General features: G+C 41.9%; 3 protein-coding genes across 4 annotated transcripts; all 3 read left to right on the top strand.

Moving 5' to 3' along the window:
* The first annotated feature begins 1,587 nt into the window (after positions 1-1,587).
* LOC103703966 (aquaporin PIP2-4) lies at positions 1,588-5,509 on the top strand. The gene is made up of 4 exons (XM_008787063.4): positions 1,588-2,039; positions 2,748-3,043; positions 4,422-4,562; positions 5,174-5,509. Exons 1-4 carry the CDS (start codon positions 1,724-1,726, stop codon positions 5,282-5,284), a joined length of 864 nt encoding a protein of 287 aa, XP_008785285.1. The 5' UTR covers positions 1,588-1,723; the 3' UTR covers positions 5,285-5,509.
* A 4,260-nt stretch (positions 5,510-9,769) lies between these two features.
* On the top strand, positions 9,770-10,475 carry LOC103703967. Its single transcript, XM_008787064.4, has one exon. It carries the CDS (start codon positions 9,812-9,814, stop codon positions 10,229-10,231), a length of 420 nt encoding a protein of 139 aa, XP_008785286.1. The 5' UTR covers positions 9,770-9,811; the 3' UTR covers positions 10,232-10,475.
* Positions 10,476-11,447: 972 nt separating this feature from the next.
* LOC103703969 lies at positions 11,448-15,727 on the top strand. Of its 2 annotated transcripts, none has more exons than XM_039126469.1 (2): positions 11,448-11,794; positions 15,362-15,727. In XM_039126469.1, the coding sequence occupies exons 1-2, from the start codon at positions 11,533-11,535 to the stop codon at positions 15,388-15,390; spliced, it is 291 nt and encodes a 96-aa protein (XP_038982397.1). In that variant the 5' UTR covers positions 11,448-11,532; the 3' UTR covers positions 15,391-15,727. The 2 variants fall into 2 exon arrangements, with proteins under 2 accessions (XP_038982397.1, XP_008785288.1); XM_008787066.4 differs by lacking the exon at positions 15,362-15,727 and adding an exon at positions 14,355-14,630 and having other exon boundaries at positions 11,462-11,794.
* The last annotated feature ends 3,070 nt before the right edge of the window (positions 15,728-18,797 follow it).

Raw genomic sequence — 18,797 nt, forward strand, 5'->3', positions numbered from 1 at the left:
TAAAAACTTGGTATGACAATTATAGGATTTCTTTGCCGCCGTCGCTATCCAAAATTATGTACAAGATATGTTTGGTATATAATATAAAATAAGATTATTAATATTTTATGATTATTATTTGTAATTGTTATTTTATAATATTTTATTTATTTTATATGTGATAGACGCGTGGGCGTATATATATATATAGAGGGAGAGAGAGAGATAATTCATATTTTATTTGTGGAGGACTTAGAGAAAAGCCAGACAACGACCGCCACTGTTTGTGATTGGAAGGCCTCGCGCTCCTCTTAGCTTCTCTCTCTTTCCACTGTCCCCGTCGCAATCCGGCGGGCATCTTGGCTCAGCAGCTGAGCCCCAAAGAACCCCAGAGGCTTCCAATCCTGCCGCGCCAAACCGCCATGCCATCCGTGGCCGCCCGTTATCGTACGTGTCGCTTTCTGATAGGCCGGTCGCCTGCCTCATGCTCTATTAATTCAACAGGCCTATATTCACCCACGTGGCGGCGGGATTCGCCAGCATTTGAGCTGGGCTACGCCTTGCAGCCAACTGACTCGCGACACGTTTGCGCGTGACCCTATGTCATCTTTCGTGGACCAGATTGCGTTGGACTCATCCAGAACTAGTACGGTCCGCGCTTTAAATTTCGAAATATAGCTGATGATTATAGGCAAAGCGAAATCGTTGTTCATGAACTGGATTCTGTGTGGAAGGCAACGGCTGCTACTTCTATCATAATAAAAATTAATAACCAGACTAGCAAAATTACGTAATTGCTTGGCAAATTCATCATTTATAATAATTAATCCATTGTAACAACAGATATAAGTAATTGATCTAGCTGTAATCTATTAGGTCGGATTTTGGCCCAGTCAACTGAGCTCAACCAGGCTGGATTTTGGCGGCAACATCCATCATTAACTTATTAAGAGGGAGGCTAACCATGACCTATTGGTGGCATGGGCTTTCTATGTACCTATAGGTTTAGGGCTTTTCCAAAGAATAGGGTATGTAATTGAAATTAACGTCACTCGTTAGCGCCGGCTTTCACGTGGAACATGAATCCTCTCTTTCGAGCTGCATTAAGTGCTCTTTCGTAGGCCTAGCTAGCGACCCCAACTGCTCTCTTGCATTGCTAATTTGCTATGCAAGTGAATTACCATGAAGCCTATCCCACGGGTGTATCCGTGCGATATCAAATTAATCATGTGAGCTACGTCGTCCTACGCCCTACATTCAATGCATCCAACCGTCCATCAATGCCATTGATTGCATCACCGCCCCCACATCACTGCCGTTGGGGGGCGGACCACCGGGAATATGTTAATGCTATCACCTGCTAAACCATGGAAAGGCCCGATGGAGCCCAATGGACGATCTCCACCGCTAATGCTCGGCTCCTTCGAGTCTACCCTCCGCGCCGACTTGGACAGCGACACAGTGCGCGAGTGGGAGCTGATCTAATGATGAGGAATTAGTCGGTTTAGGGCGGCAAATTAAAACTTTAAAGATAAGTAAGAGAAAGAGAAAACAAATCAAATGAAACCCCACTCCGCTTTGTCTCCGCTCGCCGCCGTGGTGATATAAACAGACCCCTCATCCTCTCCTCAGTCCGCACCGAGGTCCCATATCTCTCCACCGCCGCAAGCTCACTCCCTCTTTTTTGTTTTACCTTTTTTTTCCAATCTAAAGAGAGAAGAGTCGTAAATTTGATCGGTGATCGATGGGGAAGGACGTGGAGGCAGCGGCGGAGGCGGGCGAGTTCACCGCGAAGGACTACACGGACCCGCCGCCGGCGCCGCTGATCGATGCGGAGGAGCTGACCAAGTGGTCGCTGTACCGGGCGGTTATCGCCGAGTTTATCGCGACGCTGCTGTTCCTCTACATCACTGTGGCGACGGTGATAGGCTACAAGCACCAGTCAGACGCCAACGTGGGCGGCGCCGACGCGGCCTGCAGCGGTGTCGGGATCCTGGGCATCGCCTGGGCTTTCGGAGGGATGATTTTTATCCTCGTCTACTGCACCGCCGGCATCTCTGGTGGGTTTGGCTTTTTTTTTTTTTTTTTTTTTGTGAAGTTAAGAAAGCTAACACACTTCTACTGGAAATTAAGGACGTCAGGTGAAGGTGGCAGCATGATAATTTTGCATTTTGAAAGCAAATTTTCTGGCTTCTTGATGTCCTATTCTAACAGAAAAAGCCTAGAGATAAGTTCTAAAATTTTGGTGTGGCTGTAGCAATGTCTGGTTCTCGTGAAAAACATAAAAAAGAAAATGTTGGATAGATCCAAATGTCAACCATTTAGGGTAAGAGCAGAGGGAAAAAAGAAATTCCTGCATATGCGCCGCATTATTTAGTTGTGCTATCGTAAGCCTGTCGTTGGTCTCTAGACGCTTTTCCTAACGACAATTTTTTTTTTCAATAAAAAGGTTTACATGGGTTTAAAAGAGTTGTTTTCTGTTGTTCATTAAACAAAAAAAAAAAAGAAATAAAAGATTTATTTTCTGTTGTTTATCAAAATATTTGTTTTCCTAATAAAAGCCAGGTGGCTGCTTTCAGCCTCCCTCAACCTCAAAAAAAAGAAAAGAAAAGAAAAACACTAGGTTCGACCGGGCTTGATGGAGAATAATCTATAAAACGTTCATTCATTAGAATTGTGTATTTCTGCTCAGCATAAATAAACATCTGATTCTTCCTCTCTCTCGATCCGTCTCCTTTGTGTTTTCTTTCTTCTGTGCATGCACGCAGGTGGTCACATAAACCCGGCGGTGACGTTCGGGCTGTTCCTGGCTCGCAAGGTCTCCCTGATCCGAGCCCTTCTCTACATGATCGCGCAGTGCCTGGGAGCCATCTGCGGCGCGGGGCTCGTCAAGGGCTTCCAGAAGGCCTACTACGTGCGCTACGGCGGCGGGGCCAACGAGCTCAGCTCCGGCTATTCCAGGGGGACGGGACTCGCCGCCGAGATCATCGGCACCTTCGTCCTCGTCTACACCGTCTTCTCCGCCACCGACCCCAAGCGCAGCGCCCGCGACTCCCACGTTCCGGTATAAATTTTTTCCTTTTTTTTTTTCTTTTTAGTTTTTGTTGTACAGTACCATACATCTTACGTAGTTTATATCTTCCTCCTATTATGCGATCTAATCGGGGGTTAATTAAGGGGTGAAGGTAACCAAAACAGTTGACTGAAAGTTTAATTTGGTCTGCAAGTGGGTCCCTGGTCCAGCTTCCCCCAGATCCGACACGACCAAATTTCCAGTCCAAGATTTACGCCCACGCAATACTTGGCGGGTTTGTGTCATGTCTGGCTTGGATCCAACTTTTTAGGACTGAAGCTGGCGCGTTCATGCCCGCTGGATTTGTTTCATCTTCACAGGATCCTCATTGGAGGCTGGATGGTGTGAGATGAGTCTAAGTCAGACGTAACTTGGATCATAATCCTTCTAGAGCTTACCGAAAACTTTAACATCTACTTAACCCGCTTGCTAAGGATCATGCCAAGGAATTTCAATAAGTACGATCATGCCAAGGATTGTCTCCAAATTGTTATGCTAACACTCGATTATGTGCGTCCCTAGGAATTTCTACATGCGTAGGGTGGATTGCTTCATCCAGATATGTAATTTAGTTGGTAGGCAAAGTATGTGGACCACACCTAAAGTTACTGCTATGAATTGGGTTTGCATCCGACAAATAAGAAAGTGACATATGAGCTCTAATTGGGGAACATAAAATTGGGATTAGCCTAAGCAAACCTAAAATTTTGATCTACCTCTTAAACCTAATTTGAAGAAATTTTTTTATATGCATAAATAAACAAAAATGGGCTGAATAAGAGGGCATAGCCTTTCGCTAATATCCTTACCTCCAAAGTTCTAGTGAATGCTGGATTCGACTGAAATACTTGGTATACCTATCAAAAATTTCACCAACTTGATAAACTATCACCTTCCCACTTAGAAGTTAATAGTTAGTAATCTTATATATACTTTTGTACAAGTCCATTTTCCGCATAGACCAAACCTTTTGACATCCGAAATCTTAAGCACAAATGGATGGGTCGGACTTGTGTGTTTGGTATTGTATTTCTTCTTGTGGTGAATACATCTACTCCTATAGCTAGGAAAAGAATTGATGTAGTAAGAAAAATTACTTATGAAGAATTATTTTGGCAAACTTTCATTATCTTGGCTGTCACAACACAAAATGAGATAATGGCAACTCCATTTGCAGTCACCTTAAATGTAAAGAATTGAGCATTTCACTGGTCGCATCGGAACATTCCTCAGGTGGAAGCATAATTTCGGTTGCATGTCACAATTATCCTTACCATGATCCTTGCATTTCGATAAATTCCTAGCTTGCACGGCAGTAATGTTTCTGGGCATCCTTTTTGATTTCTATTGGTTTCAATTATCTCTCCAGGTTTTGGCTCCACTTCCGATTGGTTTTGCAGTGTTCATGGTCCATCTAGCCACAATCCCTATCACAGGGACCGGCATTAACCCTGCGAGGAGCTTCGGAGCGGCTGTCATCTATAACGAGGACAAGGCCTGGGATGATCAGGTAGTATATCAATTTCTAAAATATCTCCATGCGACACAGTTGTTGCGTGCATTTTTTTGAGTTCGCTTAGTTTGATAAAGCTCGAGTCCCTATTGTTTCCGGTGCACCGCACAACTTAGAGAGCGTCTTGGGATCGCTACATCTTTATCCTCTCAATTCAAGAGTGCACTTGTGTCCTGTTATATAGAATCGAACCTTTTGCTCGCCATCATTGTAGTTGAGTGGCGTACAAAACGAACAGAACTAATGACCTGCCTTGCCATATAAGCCAAGGCAAGGGTGTTACCTACAAACAAACGAATCTTCAATACTCTATTCTGAAAAAAAAAGGATCCATAGATTTGGATCTTGGAGCAACTTCGGATGCTCTTAGACCCTAGTATATCACCTAACGATGCTCCTGGCCCGTTCTTTATTGTTTTAATGAACAATTAATACCCAGGATTTGAACCCTACATCTCTTCCAAGGACCAAGTCCTTGATTAAGGCAGAGGTGCCCATCCTGGACTATAATTTCAGAAACTCAAAGTAGATCCTCCGACCTTCAGAGAGTGGGGAAATCTCCAATAATGATCTTACATATATATATATTTTTTGGATGTGGTCTACAGTGGATCTTCTGGGTGGGGCCTTTCATTGGTGCGGCGATTGCTGCAGCTTATCACCAATATGTCCTGAGAGCTAGTGCTGGGAAGGCATTGGGATCCTACCGTAGCGGCTGATTCTCTCGTGCGTCTTCTCGAACTGAAGAACTGTTATGGAGCATGAAATTGTAGATAGAAGGCCTCTGCCTCTAGCTAGTACTTGCAGGGAGGGCAACCATTGGGTTTTCCTGCATCTGGGTGTTTGTCATCTTGTATTTCCTGCTTTTCTCTTCCACTTCTCTTTGCATCTGTAATTACTACATAAGGCTATGAAGTTTCTATCCTTTCTCGTCCTTCCCTTCACTGGCTGGAACTTAGTATATTAAAGTGACTTTGTGATCCACCAACCACGTCGAAGCCCGAAAGGGGGGAGAGAGAGAGAGAGAGAAGAAGAAGAAAAGCCGCTATTCATTATAAAAAAGACGGAACAAATAGTGGATTAATTACTAATATCCGATGGTATACAACTAAAACCGATCGACCAATCTCAGGTGCTGAATTAAAAATGGCAAAGCACATTCAGTTTTCACTGGCGTCCACTTTTGCTTGAGAGGTGGAGCTTGGATTGTGTGGCCATTCCATTAGGTAGTAGGTGAGGATGGATGATCATTATCTATTGCAAATTTAAGAGTATTGGGATGGAGGGACAGATGGAAGAATTACGACCTTTCCCTCCTGAAGGATAGAGAAGGGAAATGTTACTTAATGTGCAAAGCTCAACTTTCGACGTGTCACCCTGACTGCTTGATGAGCTGCTCTGTTCCTACTCTGAAATTGATTGCACTTGTATATTGGGTTGGTGACCTAGCCGTTCTATAATATGGCATCATGATTAAATTAGGTACCATTGTCGCATATATTGTAAAGTTTCTACGAATAATAAGTCTATGAATTGTTGGCATGTTGCGTCGGTTGATTTCCATGATTTGCTGACACGTTGAATCGGTTTGACCTGCTCGTCTGAAGCCTCGACATTTAGAAGTGAAGTATCCATGGTTTTTGTTTGCCTTTGGTGAAAGAGCTTCCACTACCTCCATCTTGACGTTGTCCCATGCATGCAATGTGATAGTTAGGCTCGCTACCATGATGCATACTTTTAATGGTTTCATGACTTTGGACGAGAGATATGGCTTCATTAAAGGCTGGCCGAACTGGCTTCAACGTTGCTGCAACAAAAGATTCATAGCCAGGTCCTAGATCTTTAAGAAGAGAAAAACTTTGGCTTGATCTTTTATTTGATTTCCTGTTGCGGGCAGATCATCACATGTTGCTTGAAAACACAAATATATTCCCTTTGCTGTGCATTCGAAGCTCTCTCCAGATAAGATACTCTCTCTTGGGAATATAGAGAAATTTAGAGTCGGGAAGAAAGAATGGATGGGGAAGATCAAAGATTACAGCAGGACCGAAGCACTCAAAGTGCTAGCTTTTGATACCGCAGAAAAATTTAGAAAATGGCTCGAAATGTGCCCAATCTTCGATATTTCTACTTCTGAAATGAAGCTGAGGCTTAGGCAGTTAGGCTGGCCTATCATATTCGGCAGGTACTACTAGCCAGTGTAATCTGCTTGGAGGTAATTCGGCTACGGTGATTGGCCGGATCCAAAAGTGCACTGGTGATATAAGTTGCTGCCATCCTCTGCTTCGGAACATTTGGAGCATAGTAGAAGGAGACATTGCCTAGAGCACTAGTGAAGTTGTAGATTGGATGGTTTTTTTTGTGGCCGGAGAGTTTTTTGAACTAGTGTGAGAGAACTGCCTAAAGCACTTCGTGACTTGTAGCAAAAAGAAAATTCACTAATATGTATAAACTGGGTACAATCACTAAAGATCGAGTTTCCTTATAAACAGTGAAAATTGCGAAAGAAATAATACAAATTTGGAATACATATTTTACATTGAAAATTAGGGATTTTCTGCACCAATCTTGCCCATGATTTGCTCCTTGATGTTGGGATAATTGAGCTTGTGATTCATGATTCTTGCACCCACTACATAAGGCAGTAAATTTGAGTTCAAACTTGTCGATTTGAATTCAGATTTTGGTCATTTGAATTCGAAATTTTGGTCTCCCACGAATGCCTCATACTATTTATAAAAATAATAGTGAAGTAAACTTTGTAGGTTTGGAGTTGTCAATATAAAAGGAAAATGCTTCACATACCCCAACAAGTACCCAATCTGGTTTATGGGTAGAATGGGCATTAAAGCCTTGAATAAACCACATGACCCCACTATGTAGCATACAGAACCCAACATGGCACTCGATCTGGTTACATGCTGCGGTTTGCAAGGCAGACTCTATTGGAAAATAAAATTATTTTTAGTTTGTATATGAATATATATGTTATAGAAACTTTAAATCCCTCAATCCTTTTGGAACAAGTTGATCTATAATCAGAAGATGATGTCGTTACTCGTTATGAAGACAATCTTCTTCATGAATACTATCGATTTTTTTTTCCACCTCAAGAAAAAGGATTCTCTCTCTCACTCTCAAAAAAAAAAAAAAAAAAAAAAAAAGAAGCCTAAACGCACCTTGGCCTAAGATATTAAGAGCCAGAATTGTCTCAGACCATTTCTTCAATCATGGTTGTTCTTGATTTTCAAAATGGTTACACAACCAGATAGACTCCACATGCCTTTCCTAACCTCATTTTCTTATGAATTCACATGCAATTTTTGTTTGAAAAACTGTTCTTTCGGCGGAAAAATTGATTCAGAAAGTCGAACAAAATCTTCAAAAATTATGTTTAATGTAATTATAATTGATCCAAAGAATCAAGTGAAATTCTCAATACAAATACAAATGGTGAAGATAACAAAAAGATGCAAGAGGACCATCCATCTATTCATGCATGACATAGTTTTTTAATATGCAGTCTTGGATTGCCAAGAGACATTTGATGAAGAAGCCAATACATAGTCATGGCTATTGTGCATATTACATGCGACTGGGGTCCGGGTCCCATTTAATTCCCGAGTGGCTGTTCTTGTGAGCGACGTCCGAACTCATTAATTGCGACGTCCCGGTTCGTGGGATCGGTCCCCATGGTTGGCCCCTGCAAGACGTGAAGAGAGGCACAGTAGAGAGAGAAACCACGAGAGAATGACACAATTTCATATAGTTTTGGAGTGCATTGATTCACCTCCCGCATGCGCTGGTTCTTTGCAATTATGTAGGGATAAGGATTAGAAAAGGGGAAGGCCGCTGCATCTCTTTGTTATATACTTCACGGCTCAGCCTTTGCTGATTTAAGAAGCAACGCCCACTACCATGTACATGGCCAAAAGTGCCCCTTCTTATGCAAACGTAGCATGCACGATGTAATGAATGTATTCCAAAGCGTGATGATGATGGTTTTTAATTTATAGTGCTAATTGACTAGATCAATCGATATCGCATCCTCTCTGCAAATAAATAAACCTATTTCTGGATTAAATTTTCTTAATATATAATACTATCATCGAGACGTGGACTAATATCGTTCAACATGAACCATCCCAAATGCCATTCCAGTAATGGTGCTGGCCGTTTTGATGACTAACGGTTGTCGCTGAAACCAAGGCAGGAAGAAGATTCCCACCATAGTGTATCTGCACCAAATTGACTATTTATCCCTTATTTAGCACTAGGGTTATTATCTGAAGTGGAGGTTCGACTTATTTTAAAGTGTCCCTCCGGACTGGTGTATATATTCAAGAAGCTTGATATCAGTTTAGATGACAGTCGAGTTACTGTATCAATCAAAATTAAGTTGATTTATAAATCCTTTTCCTTTTATCCCGTTCATTGTTTTGGTGCATCTTTTACTTTTCATATTTAAATGCTTGGCAAAATATTGAAGTCCTCACATCATAAACAAGATAAAGAACCAAGGCATTCCTCTGATTGCTCTAAATCACAACCGATCGCATTGGAGTAAGTTGAAACGATGCAAATAGGCGCGTCTAAACCAAGCAGTAGTTTACCTTCTGAGCTATATATTTATACTACTCAATCTGCTTGTATGAGCGAAACAGCTGGTTTAGAAGATAATAATCAAAAACGTACTTAATGGTTTCTAAGAAAATAATTTGGTAAATAACCAGTAAGACTTGAGCATTATATCACTTTCTCTTTCTCTAAGCAGTCATCAACGATAACATCATTATATAAGATTTTGGAAATCAAAGTACAGCACCTATGCAAATGAAAAAGAGCTTTACCCAATTAGTGTTTTATTTTGGGGTTAGAAATAACGGTGAGAGCTCCACCAATTATTTAATAAAAATGATGCAAGCATAATTATCATGTGAGATCGCATTTGCTAGTTCAACCAAATAATCCACAAACCATCTCATGGTTTAACATTTCTATCTTGGAGGAGATCAAAAGGATAATTTTCAACTGATTTCCATTGCAAGAGGGGCATTTCAGTACGTCAAAACCAGAAGGGACCACCCGCCCGGTATCATCATTCTGCTCCCATTTACCCGTGCCAACAAAAAATTCCACGCCAAGCAAAGAAACCAGCCTTTCCCTGGTTCCATCTCATACATAAACCCCTTCACTTCCTCCAAGAGCCCCTCACCCTCAAAACCTCCGGGCACAAGAAGAGACCGATGGCCGCCTTCGTCGTCTTCTCTTCTCTGCTAATGTTTTCCTTGGCGCACGCCCAGCTGCATTCTATAGTGCCACAGCCTCGCGCCCCACACGGTCTGGTCTTCGAGAACCCCATGTCGTTCTCCCCCTCGGCCTTCGAGTTCTTCCACCCGAAGAGCTCGCCACCGGCGGAAGCGCCAGTGCCGCTGGTGTCGTCGTTCCCGGGCGCGACGTCTTCGAAGGCGAGGGCGGAGCAGGTGGCGGCGAGCGTGCGGTCGGCCCCGCCGAGCCACGGGGGCGTTGGGGCCGGCGGGGTGGCGGCGGTTGTGGTCGGGCTTGTGTTCGTGGTGCTCGTGGCCATGGGAGCCTCCTATGTCGTGGCCAAGCGTCGGGCCAACATCAGCCGGGCTCATGCCTTGGTCCAGCCGGACGCAGTCTAATTAAAAAGAGCATCGCACGATATTTGAAGTTTGTCATGGAGGGCTAGCAATCTTGCAAGCAGCGTCGGCCTCCTTCCTAGATTAGGTCTTGTATGTATCCTCCTGCCGGAGCTTGCGGATTTAACATCTGCAGTTTGTTCTGCGAAAGCTAAGCCACTCGGTTAAGCGGCGTGGATTGGGTGTAATGGTAGTGATGGTGCTCGACAAGTTCAGAGATTTCGTCTAAACTCGCGTGTTTCTTCTCTATAGTCAAACCGGAACCGCTCTGTAGACACTGTCATTAGTGCGACACGACCTGAATTTTATAAAAAAAAAATGCTCTGTATTGCTAAGAGTTCGGAAATAATTTGGATGACGAAACATTAAATATAATCAATTTAAGGAGGACCATGTTAAAAACAAGCATGCAAAAGATGATGATGCCATAATCAGCAAAATGTGAGATAATCAATTTATTGTTACTAAGGGTGGGTTTTTTTTCCTTCTTCTTGGGTTGTTGTTTATAATTTGATTTATAAAAATTCATGGATAATCGGTTGCTCAAGAAGAATATCTTACAAATTCATGAATATTTTCAATGATCTGAATGATGTATATTATTGCCACTAAATTCTGAATCGAGGTCGAGATGTTGCTCGGCTCGCTTTGAGGTCGGTAATAACCGGACCGAGTGAGGTCAGATGAGATTGAGGTGAGGAAGAATTAGTCACCTTCGGAGCTAACCTACAAGTTCGCCTGCTGAAAAGTTTCTGACAGAAGATCCTTCGATACTTAAATTAGAATAATAGTACAATAGTACCGTGACAATTACATCCATCGTGGCTGCATTGTTGCCATAACTTTGGTTTTTATTAGCATGAGTAGTAAAGTTTCAGTTTTCACCAAAGTTGATTAATATCGAGGCCAAAGATGTCGGTTTAAGCTAAAATCAAGGTGTTCAATATTTTTTCTATCATATATAATATCATTACCATGCTTGCTTTGGTTGGAATCAAGGGAGCTATCCTACGATATAAGAGACACATCCAAACGATTTAGGAGGCTTGCCCTCATTGAGGGACACCGGGTTGAATATCAAGGCCAACATGCCCGTGAACCGCACGTGCGCCCTCCGACCCCAACTGGCCGTCCGTGTAATTAATTCGATCTTTCAGGGTATTTTTGATCCTACAGCATCAAATCCCAGATTCCAATGGAATCACTCGGAATAAACCAAGGAAATTAGCCGAAGTCGATCGCATTATAGGATCCGGAGCCCCGTTTCTGCCCTCTTCTTTCCCTCTCCAACTAAAAGTTAGGAGATGCATCTGTGGCCAACCCTAAAGATACGGGACTCGTTCAAGCAGGCATACCTCTGCAAGCTGGAATGGAATCTGGAGCGCATCAAGCGGAGCAAACAACCCACCTCCTCCGCCTCCGACCAACCCCTCCTCCTCGCCGCTTCCAAATCCCAATCCCAAGAGGAGGGGCCCGGTCACTCCGCTTCCAAGCTTCTTACTGATCTCCTCGCCTTCGCAGGCGACCTCCTCGTCATCCTCACCTGCTGCTTGTGCTGCCGTGCAGGTAACCGACCATCTTCCCTATTTCTTCTGCTGCTGCATAAATTTACGGTTGTAAACTCTATTTATCGTTCTTTCGATTTTTCTTATGGCGTTTTTTTTTTTTTTCTAATTTAGGGTTTTAGATTTTGCCCTGGGGACTTGTTATTCTAATAATACAATTACACAGCAAAATTCTAAGGGTTACCAATTTTGCTGGACACGCATTTGGTTGGAGCCATGGGTCGCAAATTCTGTCGCCTTATCAAATGCTACATGCAGATGGGCAACTTCTCGGAAAAATAGGAGGGCTTGATGAGTGTTTTCTTTTTCTTTTTCTTTTTTTAATAAGAAGAAAAAAAACCACATCTTTGTGTTTTAACTTTAAGCCGTATCATGTCATCCAAATAAGTAGATAGCTTACAATCCTAGTATTGTGTTCGAAACCGTAGATTAAGACAGAAATATCACGAAATAATTTGCAACATCTATCAAAATAGTTAATCCTTTCTTTGTGTTTGAAACCTTTGGTCACCACTCTAATCTTTAGTTGTTCGATAGATCCATGATTCCCTTTGTTTTGCATCCTGGATGGGAACATGTCCTATATATTTGAAGGTTCAACAAACCAAAACCGAAGATGAGAAGAGTATTAATTATTGTTACAAACAATGACATAATAAATAAAAAAAATCATGTCAAGTTAAGCTAGGAAAAATCTCTTTGGAAGGGTCATACTAGTCCAACTTTAAAAAAAAAGTTTTTAACATTATATATGGCATGCATCCTATAATAAAACTATCTTATGTGACTAGCACTTCCTTTTCAAGACACGCTGGCAAAATTAGGGCAGATATTAGAGACAGCCTCATGAAGGGAGGGGGATTGGGAGGTTGAGATTTGAGAGAAGAAGGCCATGACAAAAGAGAACTAGAGAAGAAATGGAATAAAGGTGTCTGTGTAGTCCATCACATCAAGGTTAGGTTAAACTTGATCGAGCCTAGTGTCATTCCATGACAGCACATGGTAAGTTAGGCATGGGAGGCCACATGTGGTACCCTAGCTTTTCTAAGTCCATGACATTTACAAAATGCTACTCTTTTTTTTTTTCTTCAAAAGTTTCATGGAATCAAACAATCAAACTTCTAAATATGTTCAATTATTTAAGAAATATAACAAAAACATGTTTAATTTTATAAAAATACTTCATAAATATCAGACTAATTTGTGAATGGGTATCCCTCTTTTAACTATATAAGAAAGGTTTCAAATTGAAACTTTTAGGCCAAAAGTTCTGGGTTGTTTCTTGCTCTCATGGAGAACTTATAGTAAAATAAAAAACCAACATAGAAACAGTCCTGCTGGGTGAACTTTGAAGTGCCATGTTAATTGCTTTATTCTGCCTCCTTCACTCTCAACTTGCAAGCATACTTCCTTTGGATTAGTCAAATTGATGAACCATACTTGTGTACACCCTCAGGTGAACCTGAAAACAGGCAACTTGGGGCTTGCTTTTCATTTAACCAGAGCGAAGGGAAAACTTGAACGATGCCAACTTTTACGAACGTTCATACTTTGCAGTTATGACGGATCCACCATACCATCCATTAAGGCATATGGCCTGCTATACTGTTAAACCATTACCTATGGTACATGTGCAAGACGACTCATCCAAACTAGGAATTTTTGGCTTGGTTTGATTAACTTGAATCAAGCTCAAGCTTTAGCAACAAGCTCAAAAAATCTCAAAAGCTTATTCATGGACCTAACTGGGCTTCTTAATTAAGCTTACTAGTTCATTTATGCATCAGATTTCTTAAATCACTTTTTTTTTTTCCAAATCTAAACTACAGTAAGTACTTTGCCTTAACCCATTGAATCATGCTATTTGTGAACCTTTCTGCAAGTTCTTTTTTTCGTTAAGTTCAATTACCTCTGTTGTTCATGAGGAAGTAATATGAGGAAGTAATGGCTTGTGAAAGCTACAATGTGCAATTGAGGGCTGGATGTGTCATGTCCTACTTCTGAATCTGATTCAAACTTGCTCAAAGTGGTCCAATCCACAACGGTCCATCTGATCCACCTAGATCATTTGAAGGTATCCAAAAGATCTATATTACAGTTGAAATTTGTGTTTTAAGATGTCCAAATTTGACATTATGGATTAAAATTTATACCTCACTGTGCATCTGGCATCGTAGCCCTTTTTGTGCAGTCCATGGTGACCACTTTATGCGTAAGAAACTTGAAGAAAATTTGATTATAAGATTGTAAACATTTCAGATATGAATCATGATTGACATTGTTCTTTCTAACTTAAGATGGCCCATCTTGGATTATGCATTGGTTGATATGAGCTTATGTCTTATCGAATCATAGAATAAATTCTGCTTTACTCACTTAGGATCATTAATTTCATTGTGTGCTTGTAGTGAAGTTCTCTAGTAGGCAGTTTATCACCGTCCTTCAAGTTATTTGAATAGTTACTTCTATATTTTTTTCTTTTTAAATTCCAATGAAGTATTTAAACTCTAAATGATTTTAATCACAATTCTTTTTTGGTTTTCCTTCAATGCCAATACCAGCATGTGATGATCGGGAAGAGAACTGAACTTTGTGTCAAGAAGAACCTTTCAATGATAGAAACTTGTATGACACCATGGAAGTTGAAGCGTGCATTGTCTCCTGTGAATACTTAATTTCTTGTTTTATCTTAATTGTTGAAGATTGATACTAATTGTAAATAATTAGCATGTTTTATTATGGCAAGGAGATGGAAGAAGGGATTGTGGATCTGAGTTGAAATCAGTTTCTTGTTCTCTGTTTTTCTAAGATATGTTGATGCTTCTGGTTTGCTTAGATATTAGTCATGTAGTAAGTTGATGATATCTGGATGCCTTGGAATTAATATTTTCATGCATGCTATTCTTAAGTTGCAAAATAGGACTGATTTCAGGATGTTATAAATATGAGATAGAACAGCTGATCTCTAACAGTAATCACAAGAGGTATGTTCTTTGATGGGCTTATATGATTTAAGCTTTCCGTGCTAATGGATCAGTATTAGTAAAACATGTAGATGTCGGAAACATAGGCAAATCTTTGAGGACAAGAGCAGCGAACACATTTACGCTATGAGATTATTAAGATATTATAGAATAGCTGACTTGCAGAGAATGATTTTGACTTTTAAATAATTTTTCACATAACCAACTAGCTTTAACCCATCTAAAAGAAATATGCTTCAATTTGACAGTGGATCGTGTAGCTTATCAGTAATACTTCACATAAATTTCATTAATTTTTTGTCCTTAGTCAAGGTCATTCTGAATATATCAAGTCAGATTTCAGACTAAATTCATGTCATGTACCAGCGACTGACCTAGTACTAACTTTAGATTGTCAGGATACACAGTTACAAGTCTTTAACTACCAGGATCTCTGTTGTTCATTTTACACCGTGCTAATATTGATACCAAGGCATCCTCTTCTTCCACAAGTGTTTTTGAGTTGTAAAAGATGAATGTTACACTGAATCGCCAATAAGACATTTAACTAAGGCAGTTATGTCGCTCTTTCCGCTTGAATTCAGAACTGTTGTTGCATGGAGCAGTGAGTTGAATGCGAGCATGGCATCTGCAGCTGGAGCCTATGATATAATAGTAAGGAGCTTCCTAGGCTCACTTACAAAAAGTGTCAAAAATACACTTTTTTTTGTGCATCTTTTTCAGAATGTTTATCGGAAGGTTACCGCATTATATTGTCTGAACTCAGATGTTTGTCATCTGGAGTCTGAATATAGCAGGTGAGATTGGTATATTGTCTTGAGTAACTGTTGTAATATAGCTTGACAAAGCTGCAGCCCTGGTGACATTTGTGACATTAGATGTTGCTAGGACGTGTGAGGAGACATCAAATATTTCTTCGCACATAAGGTTTATAAAATGAGCATATGTTGAAATGTACCATTCTTCATTCTGGTGTACCTACTGTATGCTATACATACTTTGTCTTGGTTGAGGTCATTTGTAAAGTTAATTTGTAAGCTGGTTTGTGCCACCGGCTAGTAAGATATGTCACATGTTGTAGCTGGTTAGACTATGGCCAATCTTTGTTCGACCTTCAATGGATGCCATAGCTGCCATAGACAAGGGGGATGTGGCTTATCTTACCTTCTCTCCTTTTTCTTTTCTTTTTTTCTTCTTTCTGGGGTCTGTCTTTGGCTCTTCTGCACCTTTTATTCCTTTGTTCTTCATTTCTTTCTTCCATCTGTCTTCAGCTTGCCTTTCATCTATTCACTTTTCTTTTATTATCCCTTAAAAGAAACTAGAACATGTTGTGGTTCAAATTTGGCCCGAGGGTGACCACGCCGGAGGAGTCGGGAGAGCTGCCGGTCGAGACAGAGAAAGGACGTCATCTTCCATGCGCCGGTGTATCTGTACAAAATCTCACCGGTGATTCCAGTAAGGGTCCTCCGATGCTTAAGTTAGCGTAGAGTTTTTGTTGGCCAAAAGGTTTCCAGGCGTTACCTGATGGGGCTATTTATAGTTCTCGCAGAGATGTCCAGATGGCGGAGGTATAGTCCGTCCTCATCATCGGAGGAAATGGCGCTGGCCAGGTGGCGCGCGGCCATGGTTTGTTTGAGGCACACGGTTTGAGCTGTCTCTGCGCGCAGTATGGCGCTGGCGTATACCGCAGGGTATGACCATTGTCAGCATGTATGGCTGGAACAACCAAGGCGTAGTTCTTTGTTGACGTGTGTTGGCGTGGCCATCAAGTGAAGCACGGTGCGGTGAGATTGCTGCAGGGCATGGTCGCGGCGCGTACTGGGCGAGATTAACTTAGTCTTTGGCGAGGATCGAGGTCAGCTCGATCTTCGATAGAGGCCAAGGTCGGCTTTGCCGGCTTAGCAGGGTGCTAAAGTCGAGCCGACTCGGGGGGCCACGATATATATTTGATGAGGTCGGCTCGGCGGGGCGTGTCATTGTATGGGGCGCCCCGAGCTCGGGTCGGGAGCTCTTTGTCTTGCGGTCGACGCGGAAGGGCGCTCCGAGCTCGGGACGCCATTATGAGCACCAGAAGAGGTTGCTGCATGTCGTAGCAGCGGAGAGATCCGGAAGAGGTCGGCTGGACCTTTGGCGAAATTCGAGATCGGACTAGCTCTTAGCGGGACCGAGGTTTAGCCTGGTCGGCGCTGAGGTCTGCTTGGCCGAAATGGGTGGTCCCCTGTCCCAAGCAGGACGATCTATTCTGGCCCCTATCAGAGGATATTCTAGAAGCTTGAGATTCAGGATCATAGCTTTTGACTTTCTTTTGCAAGTTGTTGCACAAGAACAATACCCAAGAGCAGAGCTAGATCTATTCCATGGCTGTTGCAATCTGGATCCGAACATAATATGAAAGAGAGAAATGTAAACCTTTTCCTCTCCTGCAGTCGATGACTTTTGATCGTTCTTAGTTTTTAACCACGGGTCGGTGTGCATCATTTGAATTGCCTTTAGAAGAGAAGTTACACCCTATAGCAGTGTGCCGCATCAGTAGTGCACCGAACTAATGCGACTTCGCCACGTCGCATGTTTCGTCTGCTCGCACGGGTGGGGGGGGGGGCAGAGTGGCTAGGATTCCCTCCTTACGCTCGCACGAGGGAGGAGAACGGAGCATGCTTTCTCCCTTTTCTTTTTTTATTCTTCATTAACTTAAGCTGATGTGGTCAGGCATGCGGCGTGGCAAAGTCTCATTGGTCCGATGCACCACTGAGATGGTATACTGGGTGTAAGTTATACTTTCTCCCTCTGGAAAAAGGATCTCAATGATTTCAGCTGCCTTCGTACCAATAAAGAAGCGGTTCTGTAGTCTCCTTCAACACAGGACCGCCTAGGATATTTAAGAGAGGCCACCGCATGACCCCAAGCCCTAAAGGCACGATGGTATGCCTTCTTTAATGCTCGAGTATCGCTGCGGGAAAGGTACAATAACCACGGCTGTATCCGTCTGGGGAAAGAAATTCCCCATACAATGGTATCAAAGCCATCCATCAATTACTCGAGCCTTATACAACGTGAGAACCCAGCAATATTCCCCAAAATTCGTTATTAGATGATGCTGCCGAGCCATTCATAAAAAAGAAGATCCAGCTTTCACGTGAACCAGTTCATTAGATACACAAAGGTACACTAAAGAAAACATTTCTAGATAAATAAAGGATGAAGTTATCCCGGCTACACGTTCATGGATTATAACGGAGTCGCCGTTCCCAGCTGCATTGGACGAATGGATATAATTGTGTCAATATTTGGATACAAATAGCATTCCGCCCTCCTTTTTTTTTTTTTTTTGGCTCCGGTCTGAATATGCTGGAGGAGGAACGATTAAACATCAGCATTTGGATCACTAAAGAATTGGAAATCTTTTTTATAAATCTCCCCCTCAGAGCGCTCTCTAACCCTACCTGTACACTTTAAGACGTTCAGAATGAAAGAAGAGCAGTCTTGAAAAAATTTGTTTTTGGAACTATTATTTTTGGAACTATTAATGAGTGCCCTTAACTCCAACATTTCTATCTGGTCGGAGAACTAAGGTTAACCCTGATGTTCATAAAGATTTCATGTGATTAAATAGAGTCAAATGCACAATTTTATCCATCCAACCAGTCTTAACTCCCAAGCCACGCAATCGACAACCTTAGGGGCAAGCAGCTCTAAACACCCTTGGAATGATTTGGTCGGTGAAACGATTTTCAATTTAAATTATGGCCCTTGAAAGTGGTTTAATTCTAGAATATCAGCCATGCCTCCTCAACAGCTGGTACCCATAAATGCCAGAGCGCGGAGGTCAAAACCAATCAACTGATTTTGTACTGTTTGGCCGAATCAATTGACTAAGGCATCCGGCATAATTCACAGATGTCCAAAGTTTGACCTGGATCACCGTCAAAATAGCGTCTTCTAACATCAAGCACTAGTTTTAGCATACTACCTGAATCGTGAGAGGCCCGACGATGACAAGCAGGAAAACCACTGAAAAATCCA

The sequence above is a fragment of the Phoenix dactylifera genome, chromosome 5, assembly GCF_009389715.1.
Source record: "Phoenix dactylifera cultivar Barhee BC4 chromosome 5, palm_55x_up_171113_PBpolish2nd_filt_p, whole genome shotgun sequence".
NCBI lineage: Eukaryota > Viridiplantae > Streptophyta > Magnoliopsida > Arecales > Arecaceae > Phoenix > Phoenix dactylifera.

Excerpts from the sequence above, each read along its gene's own strand:
- LOC103703966 (XM_008787063.4), top strand. The coding sequence starts at position 1,724 with ATGGGGAAGGACGTGGAGGCAGCGGCGGAGGCGGGCGAGTTCACCGCG. Across the intron at positions 2,040-2,747 it reads CTGCACCGCCGGCATCTCTG|GTGGTCACATAAACCCGGCG; the intron begins GTGGGTTTGGCT and ends GCATGCACGCAG. Across the intron at positions 3,044-4,421 it reads CCCGCGACTCCCACGTTCCG|GTTTTGGCTCCACTTCCGAT; the intron begins GTATAAATTTTT and ends TTATCTCTCCAG.
- LOC103703967 (XM_008787064.4), top strand. The coding sequence starts at position 9,812 with ATGGCCGCCTTCGTCGTCTTCTCTTCTCTGCTAATGTTTTCCTTGGCG.
- LOC103703969 (XM_039126469.1), top strand. The coding sequence starts at position 11,533 with ATGCATCTGTGGCCAACCCTAAAGATACGGGACTCGTTCAAGCAGGCA. Across the intron at positions 11,795-15,361 it reads CTGCTTGTGCTGCCGTGCAG|AACTGTTGTTGCATGGAGCA; the intron begins GTAACCGACCAT and ends GCTTGAATTCAG.